Source organism: Balaenoptera musculus, chromosome 3 (assembly GCF_009873245.2).
Source record: "Balaenoptera musculus isolate JJ_BM4_2016_0621 chromosome 3, mBalMus1.pri.v3, whole genome shotgun sequence".
Classification (NCBI taxonomy): domain Eukaryota; kingdom Metazoa; phylum Chordata; class Mammalia; order Artiodactyla; family Balaenopteridae; genus Balaenoptera; species Balaenoptera musculus.
In genome coordinates, this window is record NC_045787.1 from 58732220 (window position 1) to 58753573 (window position 21354).

General features: G+C 41.0%; 1 protein-coding gene across 1 annotated transcript in view; it reads left to right on the forward strand.

Annotated features, from left to right (window-relative positions):
• The first annotated feature begins 3484 nt into the window (after positions 1-3484).
• SV2C (synaptic vesicle glycoprotein 2C) overlaps positions 3485-21354 on the forward strand; it is a 180775-nt gene continuing 162905 nt past the window's right edge. The window contains exon 1 of the mRNA XM_036847430.1: positions 3485-4141. Within this exon, the coding sequence (XP_036703325.1) occupies positions 3562-4141 (580 nt within the window). The 5' untranslated portion in view covers positions 3485-3561. The remainder of the gene's footprint in view (positions 4142-21354) is intronic.

The following is a 21354-nucleotide window of genomic DNA, read 5'->3' on the forward strand; positions in this document are numbered from 1 at the left end:
TTCTCATCTTTTGACAGTTCGCAACTTGAAGGTTCCTATGTAGGGCACTTACTGTAAAATTCTTATCACAATTCTTGGCATAGAGTAAGCACTAAATCAACCATTTTTCATTAAAACGGTACCTGGCACATATATGTGGTGTAACTGGGTGATTCACCCTGAAACGGAGGTATATTGTTTGCAGACATTGATGATGTGATAAGCAGCTGCTCATGGACGTCCCTTAGGCCACCCCTGATGTGCAGGCCGCACCTGAGAACTGCTGCTTTAAGGCAGGCCTGGCCTTCCAGCACAGATCCCAGGCTGCCATCTTCCTGGTGACCTTTGGAATGAGCCCAGCTTTTTGCATTTTTCCATTTACCAGAGAGAGTAATAGTCATAGATAACTCTCCCCCTAAGTAATCTGCACAGTGGCCAAACATCGTGCACATTTTCCAGGTATAGGTAGTAGAAACTTATTTTCCGGTTTAACATTTTATTTTGGGGCCATTGCAGATTCACATGAAGTCCTAAGAAATAACACAGAGAGACCCCCTGATCCTGCCCTTCCCCAAGTCTTCCTCCAATGGCGACATCTACAAACATCTGGATTTAAACCGACGTTTTGAATAAGTATTCCTAATTGCCCGTTTTAATGCAAAAGCACTGAAAAATCTGCTTTACTTTAGTGAGACTACAAACTGTAAGACCTAATCTCTTCCATCAAGGATCCAAAAATCAACTGGAGCCTCGATTTTTGGCTGAGGAGCCCAGAGTGCCAAAGAGAACTTACATACACACCGGCTTTGTTTTAACCTCAGAGTCAAAACAGTTTACAAGAAGTGTTTTTTTTCTCTTTTTCAAACCAAAATGTTTAATTGTAAAATTTTTTTAAATGTCTTCATTACTCATGTGATTAGATTCCTTAGGGAGTTAGAATTATCCATTTTCTAGTCACAATCATGACTTTCAGGACATCATGCCTGTTTTCTGTCATCGACGTGGCTCCCATAACCGGGACCTTTTGGTAGGTGAGAGCCCCTTAAAGCACTGTGATGAGATATTTGTGCCTGGAACAAAAGCAGGAAAGCCAAATACAGTCAATTTCTTTACTGTTTATTAGAAAAAACAATTGAGGAAGCTTCCCATTACTAACCAGCATGCTGTTTGTAGATGGCGTGTTACAGGGGTCAGGCTCTGCTTTCACACTCACCAGTCTTTTCCTTTAATGGTGTTTTTGCTGCCGTGGTGCCCAGGAAGCAGCTGATGTGCCGTGTCTGATTTAATCGTCCATTTATGAATGGTAGACCAGTTGGCTTTATTTGTTGTGTGAAATCTTTTAATTTTGCCTTTCATTTTTAAAGTAAGAGACATCTCTCCATCGCCAACATCATCTATCGTCATCCTCCCTTCTTCTCTCTTTTCCTGCCTCCCCCTTACCTTTCTGAGTGTTCCATCCTAAACCTCGTTTCTCACTGCCTTCCCATCTTACTCTCCATATGGATCCTCCCATCTCTCCCTTCCCCTGCCTCTCAGCTCTCCAAAATAGAAAGAAAAGGGAGAACAAACAGGAACATCCTTCATTAAGACATTTGGCAAAAAAGCCTTGTAATCATATGTTTATTTTCATTTCATTTTGTCTTCTTCTAAAACACAGACCTGAGCAGAGCCATACTTCCGTTTTGTCTACTGGCCATTTGCAGGTATCCAGTGGTAATGATGCCCAATCCATTTACAAACAAACATCTTTTTGTCTTTATTGCTGGGTCTGTCTGTCACGTCTGGAAGAGCAGTTTAAATGTACGTTTGTAATAGCCGCTTACCAAGTATTTTACACTGGATGCAAAAGAACAAAGTAGAAATGGCCATTATATGAATCAGTATTTGGAATACTGCTACAACACAAGGCTTGGGGAATTAATGATGGAGGAGAATGATTTTTTTCACCTTCATATCATTTCTGTACCAGGTGGGCCTGATATTGGCTGACTTGGGCCACCAGAGCAGACAGCTCAGTGGACAAGTGAAAGAAGTCAGCCTCAATGAGCCAAGACCTAAGGGGCTGTCCATGAGAAAGGAAACCAAGTGATGGGTCCTGGGAGGCTGCTGACTCTGGTATCCAAGGCAGCAGCTAACTGCAGTCAGATAAGGTGGCAGGGAGTGTGTGTGTGTTGGGAGGGTGGGTGTCTAGAGATGAAGAAGGTAGGGACAAAGCCTGGGGTTCTTACGGGGTGCGTTGGGAAGGGAGTGGCTTCCCTGTCCCTGCTGGCCTGGGGGTGGCTTCTGAAAGGGCACATCCCCGCTGGACAAGTCACATGTTCTAATTCAGTGATTATCAAAAATGTCTGTCAAATCATTTGATGAACCCTTCCAATTTCCTACAGATATGACTGCCATACTAGGGGAAAATACTCATTGTCAGTTTTGGGTGCCATGTGAGTCTCTGTTATCATTTACTGGAAGGAGATACAATGAAGGTAGAAAGGAAATGCATTTTATAAATATTTATAGGCAGAACTCAGAGATATTGCTGGTTCGGTTCCAGACCACCATGGTAAAGTGAATATTGCAATAAAACAAGTCACACAAATTTTTTTGGTTTCCCAGTGCTGTAAAAGTTATGTTTATACTATACTGTAGTTGGTTAAGTGCGCAATAGCATTATATCTAAAAAATAATAGACAATACCTTAATTAAAAAATACTTTATTTCTAAAAAACGCTAAACATCGCTTGAGCCTTCAGCAAGTCATAGTAGTAACATCAAAGATCACTGATCACAGATCACATGACAAATAAGGAAGAAGTTTGAAATATTACAAGAATTTCCAAAATGTGACAGAGAAACAAAGTGAGCAAATATTGTTGCAAAATGGTGCTAATAGATTTGCTTGACCCTCGGTTGCCACAAACCTTCAACTTGGTGAAGATACAGTATCTGTAAAGCGCAATAAAGCAAAGCACAGTAAAATGAGGTGTGCCCATATATGATTTGATAGCATTGTATATAGTGATGCTTATTTTTTGTTTGTTTGTTTGTTTTTTCATTGTGAGGAAATGAGGTCAGACAGGATTCTTTTATTATTCTGGGTTTGCCTTTGCAGCATATGTATATATCTGTGAGCAATATTACTTGTCTCAATCAGGGTCTGTCTTTCTAGCACTTTTGAAATAAGTTGGATGTACTTATAAAGGTGGAAGATATTCCGTTGTATTTTCAGGGGAATGCTTGTGCATTCTATGCAAACTTACCCAGGAGACAGAGTTCCTTAAAAACAATAATAATAATAGTAAAAACCCTAAATACTCCAAGTTCTGATCTCACTTGAGCAGAGAACCAGCAAACTGAGTGCTCAAAAGAAAGGAAAAGTGAATTCTGTGTCTTAGTCTGTGGGGCCAGTGAAAAGAGACAAAGAATTAGATGGTGAAAAAGACATGGAAAAAAATTAAAAATATCTTCTGTGGTTTTTCTTCTCTTGCAGTTCTATTTTGAACCCAAAGTGGATAATGCTGTCAGGACTGAACCACTGACCAGAGTCTGTGAAAAATTCCCATCTTCTCATTGGCCATCAGTTGCGGTAAGATGGAAGACTCCTATAAGGATAGGACTTCACTGATGAAGGGTGCCAAGGACATTGCCAGAGAGGTGAAGAAACAGACTGTAAAGAAGGTGAATCAAGCAGTGGACCGGGCCCAGGATGAATACGCCCAGAGGTCCTACAGTCGGTTCCAAGACGAGGAAGAAGATGATGACGACTACCCACCGGGAGAAACCTATAATGGGGAGGCCAATGATGATGAGGGCTCCAGTGAAGCGACTGAGGGTCACGATGAAGATGATGAAATCTACGAAGGGGAGTATCAGGGCATCCCCAACATGAACCAAGGGAAAGACAGCATTGTGGCAGTGGGGCAGCCCAAGGGCGATGAGTACAAGGACCGCCGGGAGCTGGAATCAGAGAGGAGAGCTGACGAGGAAGAACTAGCCCAGCAGTATGAGCTGATAATCCAAGAGTGTGGTCACGGCCGCTTTCAGTGGGCCCTTTTCTTTGTCCTGGGCATGGCCCTGATGGCGGATGGCGTGGAGGTGTTTGTCGTGGGCTTTGTTTTGCCCAGTGCTGAGACAGACCTGTGCATACCAGATTCGGGATCCGGATGGCTAGGTGAGTGCATCATGTCAGAGAGACACATTCTGAAACTGCTTTATTTGTTGAGGACAGTTAACAAATAGAATAAATACTTTTCATATGGAGCCCTGCAGTTTTTCCAACATTTGAAAAATTTTAAACATGCAAAGGAATCAAAAGAATGGTACAGTGATGCCCATATATACCCACCACCCAGAGTCTCTAGTTAAGATTTACTGTATTTTCTTTATCACCTAGCCATCTATCTATCTATTTATCTATCTATCTATCTATCTATCTATCTATCTATCTATCCATCAACCCCACTTTTATTTTTATGCATTTTGAGGTAAGTTAGAGCAATACATTTTAACTTATACTATTACAAATGTTGCATTAGTTTCTCCTTTATTAACTTCCAAAGCCATTATATGAAACTTATCTGACAGTTTTCTAAATACAGAGGTTAATTCTACAAAACTCTGACTAATGTGATATCAAATTTCAAATTTATCTATAACATTATGGTTTAAATAATTTCGGGACTCTGACAATTTTTACAATTTTTGTTTTTTCTATAATCTATGTGTATGTTTGCTTGTTGGTTTTTTTCAGTTATCCTTATTTATAGAATTGTCTCTAGATGACTTTTTCCTTTTCCAGGTTTGTACTTTTTTGCCTACACTGGAAAAACTTTCTTTCCTCATAGGACTTAAAAATCGATTTTGAATCATATTAATATTTAAATTATATGTGTTAAAATAACATGACCTCTCTATAAAATATCTAGAGAGCAGGTTTGATTTTTGTTTTAAAGTTACCATGCACTCAAGGTTCATATTGTTACACAGCTGTAGTTAACATTCCCACTTGCCTATGGGAGTGAAAATAAGAAGGCCAAGAAACATGCGCACAGCGGACTATCCCCAAAGCTTAAGGTCCACGTCAAACACTTGGTACATTAATTAAGTCATGAGGTCTTTCAAACCCCTTTTGCTCAGCTCACCTCAGAGAACATGTTTATGTGCATATTAAACCTTTATATGTTTCAGAGTCTGTGAAAGAAAGAAAGAATACTTGGTGTCTCTATTTCCAAGGGACTTTTTAAAACTAAAGTTTGAAAAACCAAAGCATACAAATCTTTTTGTAGTTTAGTAACTCTATTAAGTAATGTTATAATTATTGATGCTGAGAATTTTTCTGTGTAAAAAAAATTAAATGTCATCTACTCACCTGCTCTATGACAACATAAGAGAGAGAATCATGCATGAGACAAGTATTTACATCTTGTTTCTCTTATATGATCCACTCCTAGCATTTGTTTCTTTTTTTATTTTTAAATATTCATTATAAAATTTTATTTTTAAACAATTTTTATTGAAATATAGTTGATTCACAATGTGTTAGTTGCAGGTATACAGCGAAATGATTGTTATACATATATATCTTTTTTAGATTCTTTTCCATTATAGGTTATTACAAAATATTGAGTATAGTTCCCTGTGCTATACATTAGGTCCCTGTTGTATATCTATTTTATATATAGTAGTGTGTATATTTTAATCCCAAACTCCTAATTTATCCCTTTCCCCCCTTTCTCCTTTGGTGACAGTAAGTTTGTTTGCTATGTCTGTGAGTCTGTGAGTCTGTGAGTTTCTGTTTTGTAAATAAGTTCATCTGTATTAATTTTTTAGATTCCGCATACAAGTGATATAATGTGATACTTGTCTTTCTCTGTCTGACTTAGACATTTGTTTCTTTAATTTCGTACCTGGAAGAGATGGATCCGTAGAAGCCGGGAGGGGTGAAGGGGAGGGAGTGGGGACGTATATTGCATGGCTTTTGCTGGTAGATTCATTTGTGTGTTCAACTATCAAAATGCAAATCATGGTTCAGAGGAGGGTCCTTAGTTATTTGTCAGATTGATCATTTCAGCATATCTGTTTCATACATAGCACTGTATTTTGTTTTTTGTTTTTTCCTTTGGTGAGCAAGTCTACCCACTGTAAGGCTCGGAGTCAAAATATTTATCACGATTTTGCTAATGGAATATATCAGCAGAATGTTTTAAGAAGACAGATAGTTAGAAATACATCTACACAAATATTCAATACTTGCAGGCTTAAATTTAGAGTAGCAAACTTTTCATGTTATGATCCTAGCTTTTATATTGGAAGCATTTCAGAAAAATCTAAGCTGAGCTTGCCCTTTATCTTCTCTGTGCTGAATGGAAGTGCAGTATCACATGTGGGGCTCCTGTCAGTCTGTTCCATAAACCCATAAACCCTGATGGTGCTACACACCCCCAGGTGGCATGCACAAGTGTAGATAATGCTGGGGAACAATAGGAGCGCAGATATTTTCATCTCTTCGTAAATGTTGCCTGCTTTAGTGAATTAAAAATGTGTCCCCAGGAATGTGTGGTTTCACTCCATGTTGTGAGTCCTCCACGGAAGCATTTTAATGGTCTCATAACTGTGCCTTCCAGACTCGCATTTCAATTAATTTGCCGTTGTAATTTCACTTATAATTGCATTCTAATGGAGTCTTTTTTAGACAAGCATGTAAATTGTTTTGCCATTTTCATTTCATCGGATAATAGGTTTGTAATATAATTACCACACTAAGTCATAGCAATGGGATCAAAATGCAAGAGAGGAAGATGCATGACCCATGTTTGGTAGCCTTGGGAGGCGATAAATTTGCAAAATAATTTCTCATTTGCCACTAAGCATTGTGTCATTTCCCTCAAGGAAAATTAGGAATGAAAAATGCTAACCAATTTATGTTTTAATTTTTGGGGAGATAGCTCCTCTCCTTGTGTTTGCTAGAAAATTGACTTCCAGGTAGTCAAGGGCATACCTTGTGTGCGTGTGTCTGTGCATATGGTCTATGTGCCTGTGTAACATTGTTAATCGGTCTGGGAAGAGGTTAGAACAAATATTTAATTAATTATCTAATGAGCTGTCCTTTGGGGGAATAAGTACCATCCCTTTAAGATAATCCATTTTCTATTGCCAAAGTCTGTTTATTGAGAATTTATTATGTGCAAAGCACAATGTTACCACAGGGGATAATAGGACAAAAAACAAAAGAGGGTTTGTGTATCCAAGGAAGTCATAGTCTAGCATGGAGAAACAACAGATGTCTGCACACCACCAGGACAAGGAAGCAAGTATCAATAACCAGAAGAGAAGTGTAAATAAAGAGACTTCAGGCTGGGAGACCACGTAAGGGGTACAGACCTAAGGCAGTGGAAGGAAGGTATGGATTGGAGAGCTGGTCCAGGGGTAGAGTCAGCAAGGATCTGGTCATTGGTTAGTTTGGAACGGGGAGGAAGAGGGCAGTTTATGAAAGGAAGGCAATTCATCAAGTTAGGTAATGCAGAGCATAGGTTTTAGCATGAGGGAGAAAGAAGAAAGGTTTCGTTTTAGACTTATCACTTTGAGATTTGGCGGGGGGGTGGGCAACCAAAGAAGAGCGCCCAATGGGCCACTGCCCATTTGGGCTAAAGTGCCGAGCATCTTGAGAGCCATCTCATTTAAGGTGAAACTGCCCACGACCTTAACCAGGGAGAGGGCGGTTTCCTGCCAAATACTACTTGTGGGACTGGTGCTGAGGAAAATGTCAGTAAGGAGGCTGAAAAGAAGCATCCAGGAGAGAGAGGAGGTTCGGAAGTTGCTGGAAGGAGGAAGGGATGTGCGACTCTTAGGTGCTGCCCAGTCTCGTAGTAACGATTGAAATAGGCTCCTCAGGTCTGGCATTTTAAGAAGGTTTTGGCTGCTACTAACGGTTCTTCAAACAAACACAGTGTGCCAGGCTAGGAAGTTTTTTTAAGGGAAGAGTCTGTGTATCGAGTGAAGTGACAGTACATCCTCCAGACTCCCAGCCTCTGTCACAGGGTCGCACAGGCATCCAGCATTCTCCCCTCCCAGGGCTGTGCCTCACAGCTGACGCTGTGGGAGTGAGACCTCTCTGACCACATCTTAGTTCCTGTCTAAGAGTAGTTGAGCGGGGCAGGTTGGGTTCTGAGGGAAGCCCCAGGCAGGAAGGATGTGTGGCGGTATCAGCCTCAAGGCAAGACCAGGCTCAGCCGCATCCCAGCTCTCGCCCATCAGAGCACAGCACGCGCCTCACTGGCTGCACTTTCCTTGCGCTCTTCCTTCAGGCGGGGCTGTTTCCTCCTAAGACCCACCTAGTGAAGCAGGGAGCCTAATCATTCTTGGTCTGCCTGCTTTCTGGATGGGGATCACAAAGCTTAGTAATTTTTAGGAATTAAAACATTATCATGGCCAAGTGTTGACTAGTACAAAATAGATGGAATATAATATATTCTAAACCAGAACATACTGGGAGCTAAGCCTGAACTAAATGATAACTAGATGTCCTCTAAGTGTTTCTCCTATCATTTATCATCTATAATGCCTAATTTCCACATGGCCTGGTGATTTTCAGGATGATTTTTGGTAGTGTAGTTGGGACAAAGCCAGATTACTATAGGATTAAAAAGTGAAAGGAGTTAAGCAAAATGGAGACAGCAAGGCCATTTCATTCAATAAGTATTAGTTGAGCACCAACTGTGAGCCAGATACCTGACAAGGTACATCAGGAGATATTCTGATGAGTATATTGTGATGTGTGTCATCCAGGAACTTTTTTTTCCAATGGGACAAGTACCTTATGAAGAGATCAATGTAAGTACATTATGTTTTTTCCATGACAGAGTTATTGAGTACAATGCTCTAGAATCACAGAGGAATTCCTTTGGGAAGTGGTAAAAAATTAATCTAGGAAGTGATGTTTAAATAGCGTTTTGAGGAATAAATAAGAGTTTACCAGGCAGAAAAGAGGGAGAGTGGCATTCCAGGAAGATGTTAAAGTTGTCAAAGGATCTGAACTTTGTGGGGAATTGTGGGGAGTTCGCCATGACAGGCAGATCCTGTTGGGGCAGACAAGGTCAAGTTGTGGGCAAATTGTGAAAGACCTTAATACCAAGACAAGGGGTTTGGGTTTTATTCTGTAGTATGCAAGATGGCATCATCAGACCTGTGGTTTAGAGAACCACCTCTGGCAGCAGTGTGGGAAGTGAATTAGATGGGAAAGAGTCTTATAAAGTCAAATGGACATGAAATCTAAGTCTCTGCTACTTAACTTTAAGTGTGATGATTTGCAAGTAATTGACATTTCTCTGTGCCTCACATCTGTACACCGGGAATAAGAATACTCAATTAGATTGGGAGGATCAAATGAGAGAATGTGTGTATAGCTTTTAGCAAAGTACCTAATATGTAGAAAACCCTAATAAATGATAGTTGCTATAATAACTGTTAGAGGCATGAAAGTCAGTTAGGAGGCTACCAAGAAAGCGCAGGCAAAAAATAGTGGACTCTTGAACTAACTCAGTTAACAGGGTAAGAATTGGGAAATGTTTCGAAAAGAGACATGGCAAGATTTGGTGAATGAGAAAGATGGTAAGTAGGGAATTGAGGATGACATACAAGGGGTTGGGCTTGAGAGGCTGGGCGGGCGTTGGTATGGGCAACTGAGATTGAAGACAGAGAAGGCAGAGCACATGGGGATACTGATGAAGTCCATTTGGAGGGTGTTGCTCTGATGGGTAGGAGAGTAGTCAGGACCAGAGGATAGACAAGGGAGTCTGAAGAGGGAGGCGAACCACGGAGAACACAGCTAAACAGAAGGTGGAAAGTGGCCAAATGAAGGTACCTGTCAGTTTAGCAAGGTGTTGGAGAATCTTTTGGCCCCCAAATATCTGATAGCCAGAAATAAATTCACCTGCATGGGGACACTTTTAAATTTGATGTATATGTTCATTTAGACACTTTGGTTCTGTGTAGCCCTCTTTGGAGATAGATGGGAGTAGGGGAGGGGGTGGTGATGGGACCTGCATCACCAGAGCAGACTCAGATTCATCTCCTACTTATGCAGTTTATGTGAATAAAGGATTCCATAGCCAAACAGCAACAACAAAATTTTTAAATGTATCTTCTGGAATATCAGTGACTTCAGCTGCCACACTGGTATCACAGTAGGTTCAGTATTTGATAAAGCAGTATTTATGGAGTGGTCATTATGTATGGGGCATGGCCCAAGGCCCTGTAAGGAAACTGAGACGAATAAGGCTTGGTTCCTGTTATCAGGGGAAATCATGGTATCTTCCAGGTGTTGGTGCCTTAGTGATGTAGGCAAACCTTATTGTCTTAAAGATGAGGGTAGGAGACCCAGGGAGTTCGGGTGACTTGCCTAGTCCGTGGCTAGGTATTGGCTGAGACAGACTATAGAACACACACATATAGAACAACTCCTAATCCCACGCTCCTTTCCAGTTCTCTAATATTTTTATTTAAAATCCTCTTGATTGGGTTTACTCCTGGAAGAATACAAGGCTCTCAATTATTGGCAAGACTATGCCACTCTGGTATCTCAAGCAATGACCTAGAAATTCACTTTTTGTTTCTGGACTCCAATAGTATAATCACCTGATGAACTTACACATCTTTCTTCCTTTTCTAAAACCCTAATAAAAGATACCACCTATTTTTTGTATTTATAGGAAGCACATAATGGCAGCAGTCACAAATGAGAGATTTGATTGCCTTGGAGAATTAACCTATACAATCAGCCCATAGTGCATAGTCATCTTAAAGAGGCAGAGCAGCAGAAGTTAAAGAGAAGGAATGTAAGCCCCTTGGGACCAGGGGGTTTTGTCTTTGTTATTCACTATTGTATTCCCCCTGCCCAGATCAGTGCCTGGTACATAGTAGGATCTCAACAAATACTTGTTGAATGAATGAATGACAGTCTCTAAGATCATTAACACTTTACGACCCCATTGAAGGTACAGACATATCTAAATTAAAATGTGTTATTTTGAATGGGAATTCATCAGTAATGGAGGAACACAAAAGGGAAAGTCATAGATACAGATGTTGGCAATGCCCTTCTAAATGCTGCTTGGGGTTGGGGTCTCCTGATCAAAGGATTTAACCTGTCTGGTTTGAGGGCTACATGTATTCCTATCATAGTGAAGGCTGCATTAGGCAGTGTTGGCCTAGAGTTCGTGAAGATATGAATCCTGTAGCTAAGACCTCTTGTTCTAACTCTATGCTCCAAAGTAACATGAAGACTTCAAGTTTAGCTCTCTAGAATTTGCCCATCAGGAATGTGCTTCCCAAAGGATGCCAGTCTTCTTGGCAATTCTGTGTGTTGTTTTTTTTTTTTTTTTATTAACTGGGCCTTTTCCATCAGTCTATGGTGAGGTTGACTATTGGGAGTCTGCTTCTGAGACATGGATCTCTCCTTGGTGTGCTGACATGTCTGGTTTCTGAACATGTAGAACCAAGGTCCAGACCAGGATTGGGAGGAAGTAGCTATCACCCTGGGAGGCCTACTTGGGTCATCACCTGGGTTTCCCAGAGAAATATCCCATCTGCAGGAAATACTAGTTTTCCTTTAAAACATCTACAACAATGGCTAGATTTGATTGGCATACTGGGCGCAAGCAGAGCTAGACCAAGAACATTTAAAGCATTAAGAAGAGTATATTTGTATGTATGAATGGAATTTTACTTGACCTTTTTTCTTTCATTTTTGGAAGCTCTTGAAAGTTTTTAAAATATTTCTAAATAATTCTAGAATAAATACAGATTTCTGTGAGTTTAGGATATATTTCTGACTAGGAATGGAGCAGTGATTTTCACTTTACTCAATATTTTACTATCAGTCATTTCAAGTCAGACTCTTTGGCATTCCTGTATCTCCCATTGACAGCTGTAGTGTTCATTCAACAAAAACTTATTGAAAAAAATAATTAAAATTAAAATTAAAGAAGACTCAATAATTTATTGCCATTATATCCTGGGTCTTATTTCCTTGGGTCTTTTACATCACCTACTATGTGACAAGCACTGTTTTAAACTCTAGAGATACGATAGTAAATAAAACAGAAAAAAAGATCTCTGGTAAGCCTTAAGCATGTCTTTTAACCTCTTTCTGTAGTTTTTACTTGGATGATGTGGAATTCCTCAGAACATACAGAATTCTCTCTCTCTTGCGCTCTCTCTCTCTCTTTAATTTTCATTTACCACTTATAGAAAGGGTAGTTTCCTTGAAGGCTGGGCTGGATGGATATGACTTGAACTCAAACCTAATTTCTTTCTCCATCCCTCCATATGGTCCCTTATTCCTTTAGCTATTAACAAAAGAAGAACTAGCTTGCTGGGATTTCTAGCTGCTTTATATCTAGATGTCTGTATTTGTGGGGGAAAAAAAGCTTCAAGTTTCTGAGATCCCCTTTCTTAAGTCCCATTGACTGTTGTTTACCACTAGACTGCCAGCAGAGTGTAGTGACTTCCTCCCTGTGTACTTAGCATCTTTCCAGGTGTGTATCACCCCTGCCCAGTGCTGCCAGGGGACCAGCATATCCAAGCTGATAACAAAGAGTGATGCAGAGTTTTTCCTCTTTTAGCTTTATTCTAAGATTTTAATCATTTGGCATCTAGGTGTGCTCTTAAAACCTGTAGCTTTGTACCCTAAAAGTGTACGCTGCAGGTTTCAGTATCAGCAGCTCTGCAGCCTGCCCAATCCCATTGCTCTCTATGTCTGCCTCTGTATCTTGGAGGGAGGTTTGATCTCTGTTGTGAGTGCATCCTCTGGCGCTGTTTAGCCTCTTGCTGTCATAGTGATCCTAATTGGAATTAAAAACTTATTATTGACTCATAGAGAACATCCTGTCCACCAAAACTAACAAAATCTTATTTGGATTCATTATTGCCAAATGGGAAAAGAAGACTCAATAATTCATTGCCATTATACTCCTGGGTCTTATTCCCTTGGGTCTTTCACATGCTCCTGGGAAAAGAGAGGTTTCTGACATCCGAATGGAGTTGGACTAAGTAACCTGAAAAGATTCCTCCATCCAAGGAGTCTACAGGAGAGGAGTGAACAGAAACTCCGTGTTGCATTCCTGAAACTTGTCAATAAGTACGTTCTGGGACTGTGAAAGCATGATAGTACATGCCCTCTGTCACCCGGATGGTCCCTGGGGGATTTCCCACAATACAGATTTGAACCTGAAGGCTGATTCTTGCATCCTGAGTCCCTATATCGCTATGTCCTAGATTATTCCTGGGTGAGGATTCTGATCCAGTGGGAGTACTGGCTTTACATATCCTGATTCAGTCTGGCAGTCACAGTGAAGGCACTGGAGAACTTGGTGATGTGTCATCGGATTAGGGAATCTGTTAATTGTGGACTTTGGTTTAAATAAGGCAATCAGAATTGTGAATCATCCAATAACTGGATCAAGCCAAATACAAATAATACAGACTTGTAGGTCTGTATTCTAAACACCAAGATGCAACTGCACCTTTTCATGGGAAATCTAATGTCTCAATATTCTCACATAACAAGGGCTTTTATAGGACTTAAGTTTTCTGCAGAATGCTTCAGAGAGTAGGAAACGATTTGATTACATTCATCTTGAAGCATTAGTCTGATGAATTGCTGATGTACGTATTCCCAACCCACGTATTTGCAAACTGACGTTCTTACTTTACACTTTGAAATTTCTTATTGGTCTTGAAGATTGTGAGAGGAAAAGTAAAAGAGGTCCTTGGGTATAGTTCTTACCTTCAATTTCAAAACTAAGGTCTGTAATCAAATACAAAATGATCGGCAAACAATGACTTCTAACAACTAAAAATTTTAAATGTAAGGAATTTGCTTAAAAATAAAATGTAATGCTCCTTAAATTATTTTCACATCTCTCTGTTAAAGATGGTGAAGATGATAAATTTTATGAATATTTTACCACAATTAAAAAAAATGCAGTCTTCTTGTGCATATTAGGAATGAGCAAATATTTCTCAATATTGGAATATGCTTATTTCTACCATTAAATTTATTTTTTTACTCTCAAGACAGAGCCTGGAAAAAGAGAAGCTGACAGCTGAGAAAACTGTTGCAAATCCTAATGAAAGTACTTTCCATAGCCAGCTTACTTTGTGGGGCTGCCATGTACAGTTGTGCAGGTTGTGACCTGCACAAAGACACCAGGCTGGTGATAAAGGGGCTGGAATCCAGCCCTCCTCTGCTCACCAAGCCACTCACCCAGGCTGGGGCTGTTTCCACCTGCCTGGAGGAAGGGTTGACTTTCTAATTCTTCTACTCCAAAGAGGTTCCTTTTGTCATTCGTCCACCCAGATGAGCACCTTTTCCCAGTCACACAGAGGTGCCTTTTGCGCCTGGAGGCTCTGTTACTTGGGGATCAACATTGGGTAATGAGGAACCTCAGGAGATACAAAGGAGAAGGGAGATAAGAAACCATGGTCTTACCCCTCCAAGAACTTAGGGCAGATTCAGAATATTCAAAAGAGTAAAAAAGGTCAAGGGGAAAGTATAACTAAAGTGCAAATATGGGGACTTCCCTGGTGGCACAGTGATTAAGAATTCGCCTGCCAATGCAGGGGACACGGGTTTGAGCCCTGGTCTGGGAAGATCCCACATGCCATGGAGCAACTAAGCCCGTGCGCCACAACTACTGAGCCTGTGCTCTACAGCCCGCGAGCCACAACTACTGAGCCCACGTGCTGCAAGCACGAAGCCCACGCGCCTAGAGCCCGTGCTCCACAACAAGAGAAGCCACCGCAATGAGAAGCCCGCGCACCATAACGAAGAGTAGACCCGCTCGGGGCAACTAGAGAAAACCTGTGTGCAACAACAAAAACCCAACGTAGTCAAAAATAAATAAGTAAATAAGTAAATGAATGAATGAATGGATGAATAAAAAAAAGAGAGAAGCCACTGCAATGAGAAGCCCATGCACCGCAATGAAGAATAGCCCCCGCACCGCAATGAAGAATAGCCCACGCACCGCAATGAAGAATAGCCCCCGCTTGTCACAACTAGAGAAAGCCCGCGAGCAGCAACGAAGATCCAACGCAGCCAAAAGAATAAATAAATAAATAAATTTATTTAAAACAATAAAAAATAAAGTGCAAATATAACTCTATAAACGTTCACATAAGCAGTTACAGTTGTTGGATTTTAAGCACAATCAGATTAGTAGGAGGTTTATTTTAGGACATCACGTGTCAAACTGTCAAACTAGCTTAAAATATTTGGGAAATGTTGAGAAATGAGGGACTGCCTTTTAATGCCTCAGAACGATAGAATTGGAGAGAATGGACCTAGAATGGACTTCGGGCTATGAAAAATGCTTCAATCAGGGGGCTTCGGTCCCACTCCTAACCAGGGAGCATGTGTGTATTGCTGGCCCAGAAGTTGCTGAGGTTTATTTTTTTGGAAAAAAAAACAAACAGGAAACGACATTTACAACTTCCATCAATCATAGGTTTCATTGTCTTAAGGTTCCTATTTCACTCATTCCAAAATCTGACACCAGGAAGTTTCTCTCAGAGGGTTCGGGTGGAAACCCCTTCAGCAGTGTGATCGAGTCCCTTCCACCTGCAGCTTGTGTTTGGCTCAGCAGGACTGGGAGGTGCTTGGCTTCTGCAGAGTCACCAGCCTGCCCTCTGTGTTGAGCTGAGAGAGACGGCATAGCCTCCTCTTTGCATCCTTTGGAGACAGGCTGGTGCTCCGGAGACTCTGGGTGGAGATCTGGGAAGCTCTGAGGCCCAGAGCCCCAGGACACGGGGGCTGGGGGCGGGGGGCTGGGGGGGGTGGAATTTCCAGATCTCATCTGATCTTGATCATAGCTAGGTTTTCCTTCCAACACTAACCTGTGTTTCTGGCATCTCAAGGGCAAGGAGCAGAGCAAAAATTAGAGGAGTGGGCATATCAAAGACGTGCCGCCCTTCAGCCCCCGAAGGAGGGTCCTTGGGTGGAGGACAGGATGGGGTGCCCTTGGGCGTTGGGGAATCGAGCATGTGACGGGCTTCATGCTTTGCCCACTTTGTCTGCCTGTCTCAGGTTTGCGTTCACTCAGTCTCCTCTGGTAACTTTGCACCATTGTCCTCAATAACTGACATCAATATAATTACCATTAAAAAAAAGAGAGAGAAGGCTCTGCTTTAGGACAACGGACGCTGCTAGTTATGCCACTGATGAGGGAGTTCTCACCCACATGTAAGACCCCCCACCCCCACCCTGCACTGTGGCCAGGCTGGGGCTTGGTAGAGTGGTCAGCGCCCATCTGTACCATCACGTCGGCCCAGCCACATGGTGGAGAGGGAGGGAAGGAGAGCAGCTTCTCTCCTGAGGCCCAGGGAAGCACTCCCAGAGAGCAGGACTGAGCCTCACCACGGGCACTTCTGCAGGGCATCTCCACAGCGCCCTCAGTGAGTGCCTGGGAGAGGAGTTCTGTTTAGGTACCTAGCACAGGCTCAAGCTCGCAGAGGGGAAGTTAAAGGGGCTGCTTAGCATTCAGTGTGCACTTGGTGAAGTTGGGAAGATGTGAAAGTTGGAATTGCCCTGCCTCGTGTGGGACGTTAATAAGGTGCTTTGAAGTAAGTGCTGGAGCACAGCTTTCTTCTAAGAGACAAAGATTTGTTGTTGTTTTTCAGAGAAACAGGCACTTTGGGAATATTTCTGTAGCGTTTGAATTACCAAAGATCAATACACGAAATAAATCATGTTCCTGATAGCTTTTGGTATTTAAATTTAGGTATTTACAATGTCCAAAGAGAAGAGAAAAAGTAGTTTTAAGTAAAATCATTACCAAGACTACCTTAGGCCTTGGGAGGGATTTGTGTGAACCAAAGTGAGAATGAAATCTGTGGGCCCCCTTTTCTGCGAAAATGCTGACACCATGTGACATAACAGCACAGTTAATATGAACATAACTTGCCCATCAGAGAGAGGAGAGAACCGATGGTGAGAGGTCAAGTTTAAGCTCTCAAGCAAGATTGTAGCACGGGGTCCTTTTACCCTTCCCAACGACTACATAAAACCAAATCTACCCAAGGGAGCTCTCCTCCCCTCCCGGGAGATGTGGTACCATTGTCAGGAGGGAGAGACCAGGACATGGGGCATATTTGGGAGAGGACTGGGGAGGGTGCTTTCACCTCCGGATTCAAGAATCCAATTTACCTCTGTAGCCTTCTGTTTGAACCTTCCTCCCAGCACTCGGGGACCATCCTTGGCTTCTGTAGGCTCATTCAGGTGGGCGTAGCAAAGATACTTCTACCACACGAAGAAATCTTCTCCTAGGGATTCAAGTGGACCATGAGAACATGTTGTGTTACACTCTCTGTGAAAAGCAAGGCTACTGTCGCTCCAGCCCGATGCTTCCTGACAGTGATTGAACTAACGTGTAAAGAAGATTCCACCTTAAGGTGGAGTCAGCATCTCCCCCTTGTTCTGTTAAAGAGGGAAATGGATGGACGGGAGGAAGCTGCGTGGTGGTTAGTGACGTCAAAAATTGGAAGGAAGGATGATAAAGAAATTGGATAGTAAGAAAAAATAAAATAAAACAAGAAAAACCAAGTAAAAAGTAAGCCAAAAAAGAAATTTTAAAAAGAAAACAAATTAAGTTCTGATACATGCTACAACATGGATGAACCTTGAAAGCATGCTAGGTGAAGTAAGCCAGTCACAGAAGGACAGAAGATTGTGTGATTCCACTTACATGAATTATCTAGAATCGGCAAATTCATAGAGACAGGAAGTAGATTGGAATTACCAGGCGCTACAAGGAGAGGGGAATGGGGAGATAATGGTTAATGGTTACAGAGTTTCTGTTTGGAGTGATGAAAGAGTTTGGAAATAGGTAGTGGTGATGGCTGCATGGCATAATGAATGTAATTAATGCCACCGAGGTGTACACTTAAACATAGTTAAAATGGCAAATTTTATGTTATATAAATTTTAACACAATACAAAAAGGGAGAAAAAGAAAACAGGAGGAAGGAAGTCATTTGGAGGTGTGCCCAGCCATCCTTAGAGATAGATGGAGTTCACCTGTCTCCTGTGTTTGAGGAGATGCTGGAACTGGCCGTGAGTCCTGTACAGATAAAAATGCAATAACAGGGACTTCCCTGGCGGTCCAGCGGCTAAGACTTCGCTTCCAATGCAGGGAGTGCCGGTTCGATCCCTGGTCGGGGAGCTAAGATCCCACATGCCTTGCAGCCGAAAAACATAAAAAAGAAGCAATGTTGTAACAAATTCAATAAAGACTTTTTTAAAAATGCAATAACAGAACAGCTTTTCCTGCCATGTTTCTTGCAGTTTCTCAGGAATCAGGGCCTGATGGACCCCCCCATTCTTTGTCAGTAGCAGCTGCGCCATGTAGCTTTTTTTCTGAGGGATTCCTGAGTAATTCTGGCATGGAGTTGGCTGTAATGGCCTCTCATGTAAGGATATTCTGGACTGCTGAATTTCTGTTGAGCCTCCTGGAAAATACTTAAGAATGTTGGGAGGGATTTGGGGTGGATCAACTAGGCTACTTAAAAATCAGAGGGGAAACAAACAAAACCTAAAACATTCTGGAGGCAATTTTTAGTTCACCTGGAGTCAGATAAATAATCATTAGGTTAAAAAGTGTCGCTTCACTTATGTAACTTTTTTGAGAAGTGAGGTGTTTATTTTTGGTAAATAAAATAGCTTACCTCTTCTGGACATTCCAAATACCTGGTACAAATCTTACCTCTTCAAAAATCAAAGCGCTTCGTGTTTAAGCCTGTTTTTTTAAATGGAAATCAAAGTGTTTTATATGATATCTAAATTTATCATATATCATTTAAATGCTTCCTGATGATTTAGGATGTTCGTTTTTATTCTTTATACTTTGTTTTTTCTTTACCCCTTTCTGTTACCCTTTCACTGTTGCTATTTTAGCTGTCTTTAATTCATCTCCTGATGTTTCTGTGCTGTGGATTAGGAAGCTAGATAGTGAGGCTAATTAAGAATTATGTGTTAGTTGGCCATAAAAAAGAATGAAGTAATGCCATTTGCAGCAATATGGATGGACCTGGAGAGAATCATATTAAGTGAAGTAAGTCAGAGAAAGACAAATATCATATGATATCACTCATATGTGGAATCTAAAAATAGATACAAATTAACTTATTTACAAAACAGAAATAGACTCACAGACATGGAAAACAAATTTATGGATACCAAAGGGGTTAGGGGGGCCAGGGGAGAGATAAATTAGGTGTTTGGGATTAACAGATACAAACTACTATATATAAAATAGCTAAATGACAAGGACCAACTATATAGCACAGGGAACTATAGTCAATATCTTGTAATAACATATAATGGAAAAAATCTGGAAAAGAATATATATATATATGTATAACTGAATCACTTTGCTATACACTTGAAACCAACACAACATTGTAAATTAACTATACTTCAATTAAAAAAAAGAATTATGGGAAATAAGAGCAAATAGACTGTGATTAGGAGAATTGATTGATTTTACAGCTGAGCTTTGCACCAGGTATTTGGAATGTCCAGAAACCAAATTCTGGGTTCTGGCAGAGTAGGCATTGGAAGGACATTGGAAATTTGGCTTTTGTTGTGTTACTAGATATCTTTTCTCTCCAATTGCAAATAGCTCTCTGTAAATAAGGCTAGGGCTCAGCTGTGCACCAGCTATTCCTTCAAAAAGAAGAGCCAAGTAGCTAGTTTAAATTATTTTTATGGGTCAGGGCAGGGTATAAATAAATAATTTAAGAGTTTAGAATTAATACAAAATAAATTTAAGATTTTGGAATTTTAATTTCTTTATTCTTCATGACATGACCACTAGCTATGACTACGATCCTCTGGTCTCCCTTCCTAAACGGTATTTGGGATGGAGATTCTTGTCCCTGCAGCCCACTTGCCTTGTCTTCTGATCATTCCTAGGAGTAGGGGGTAGAGGGCTTGGGCCACATCATGTCCCTGCTCAAAAATGTTAAGTATAGATTGATTTAAAATCCTTAGAAAGGCATTCAAGCTCTCCACAGTCTGGGCCTAATCTATTTTTCCAGTCGTATCTACCACCAACTCCACTGCCCCAGATATTCCGAAGTCAAGGGTAGTTAGTGTTGCCAGATAAAATACCGAATGGCCAGTTAAATTTGAATTTGAGATAAATAACAAAGAAATCATATTTTAATATAAGTATGTCTCATGCAATATTTGGTATATACTTATGTTTATAAATTATTTGTTTACCTGAAATTCAAATTTAACTGGGCATCATGTGGCTTTATTTGCTAAATCTGGCAACCCTACTTGTAGTGGTGATGACAGGAGGGCTTAGAGTTTGTTCTTTGCCTTCTGTGTGTCAGGCCTCATCTACGTCACATTAATTTCATTATCTCGTTTAACCAAAATTATATCTGATCCCAGACTCTCTGAATCAGTGCTATGGGATGACCCTTGGAAACTGTATATGTTGTATAAGCACCACAAGAAATTCTTACTCAAAGGGAAGTTTCAGAAACACTGTGATCTTGACCAGTGCTTCTCAGACATAAAAGTGCAGACAAGTCACCGGAGGAGACAGGTGTTGATAGAGCAGACCTGGAGTGGGGTCTGAGATCCTTTTATGCTAACAAGCTCCCAGGTGATGCTGGCACTGCTAGTTTCAAACCCCTCACTGAGCAGCCCTGTCTTAGGCCCCCCAGCCAAGAAGCAGTGGCGTCCCTAACAGTTATGATAGAAAGGTTCTAAATGATACTATGATTTCAAACAATGGAAGGGGTACATGTAAATGGGACTGATTTCCTTATTCATTAATATACAGTAACATCCATAGACAAGGGAGCATTACGTGCCATTTTTGAGAGAGGATTTTTTTTTTTTTCCCAAAGAGTAAATGTTTTATCGAAAGCTGAGGGAGGCACAGTTGTTTTTTCCTCCACAGAAATGGGTATTTGGCTTCTTTAGGCTGGTCTTTCTCCTACACAGTGGGGGGCATCACAATCCCTAACCACACTTACAGCTCTGCATCCCAGAATGGACCCCAGATGTGCAGGGCACAGTGTGACTCTGCTTTATAGAAATAGTTTCTCAGTGCCAGAGTCGTGGTGATAACACTATAATGTAACTGCAGGCTTTTTTCCTCTCCTATCTACATGAAATTTAATGGCTTTTCTGAGAGTAGCTTAGTTGTCTCAGCAGAATCTAGTTAAGTCAGAAATACTAAAAATACTACTGTGTCAGAAGAACTGATGGAAAACTAAAAGAGTTAGCCAAACTGCTAACAGGGACAAAAGGAAATCCTGCTGTGGGAATCAATTCATCCATAAACGTATACACCGGAGTAGAGGCAG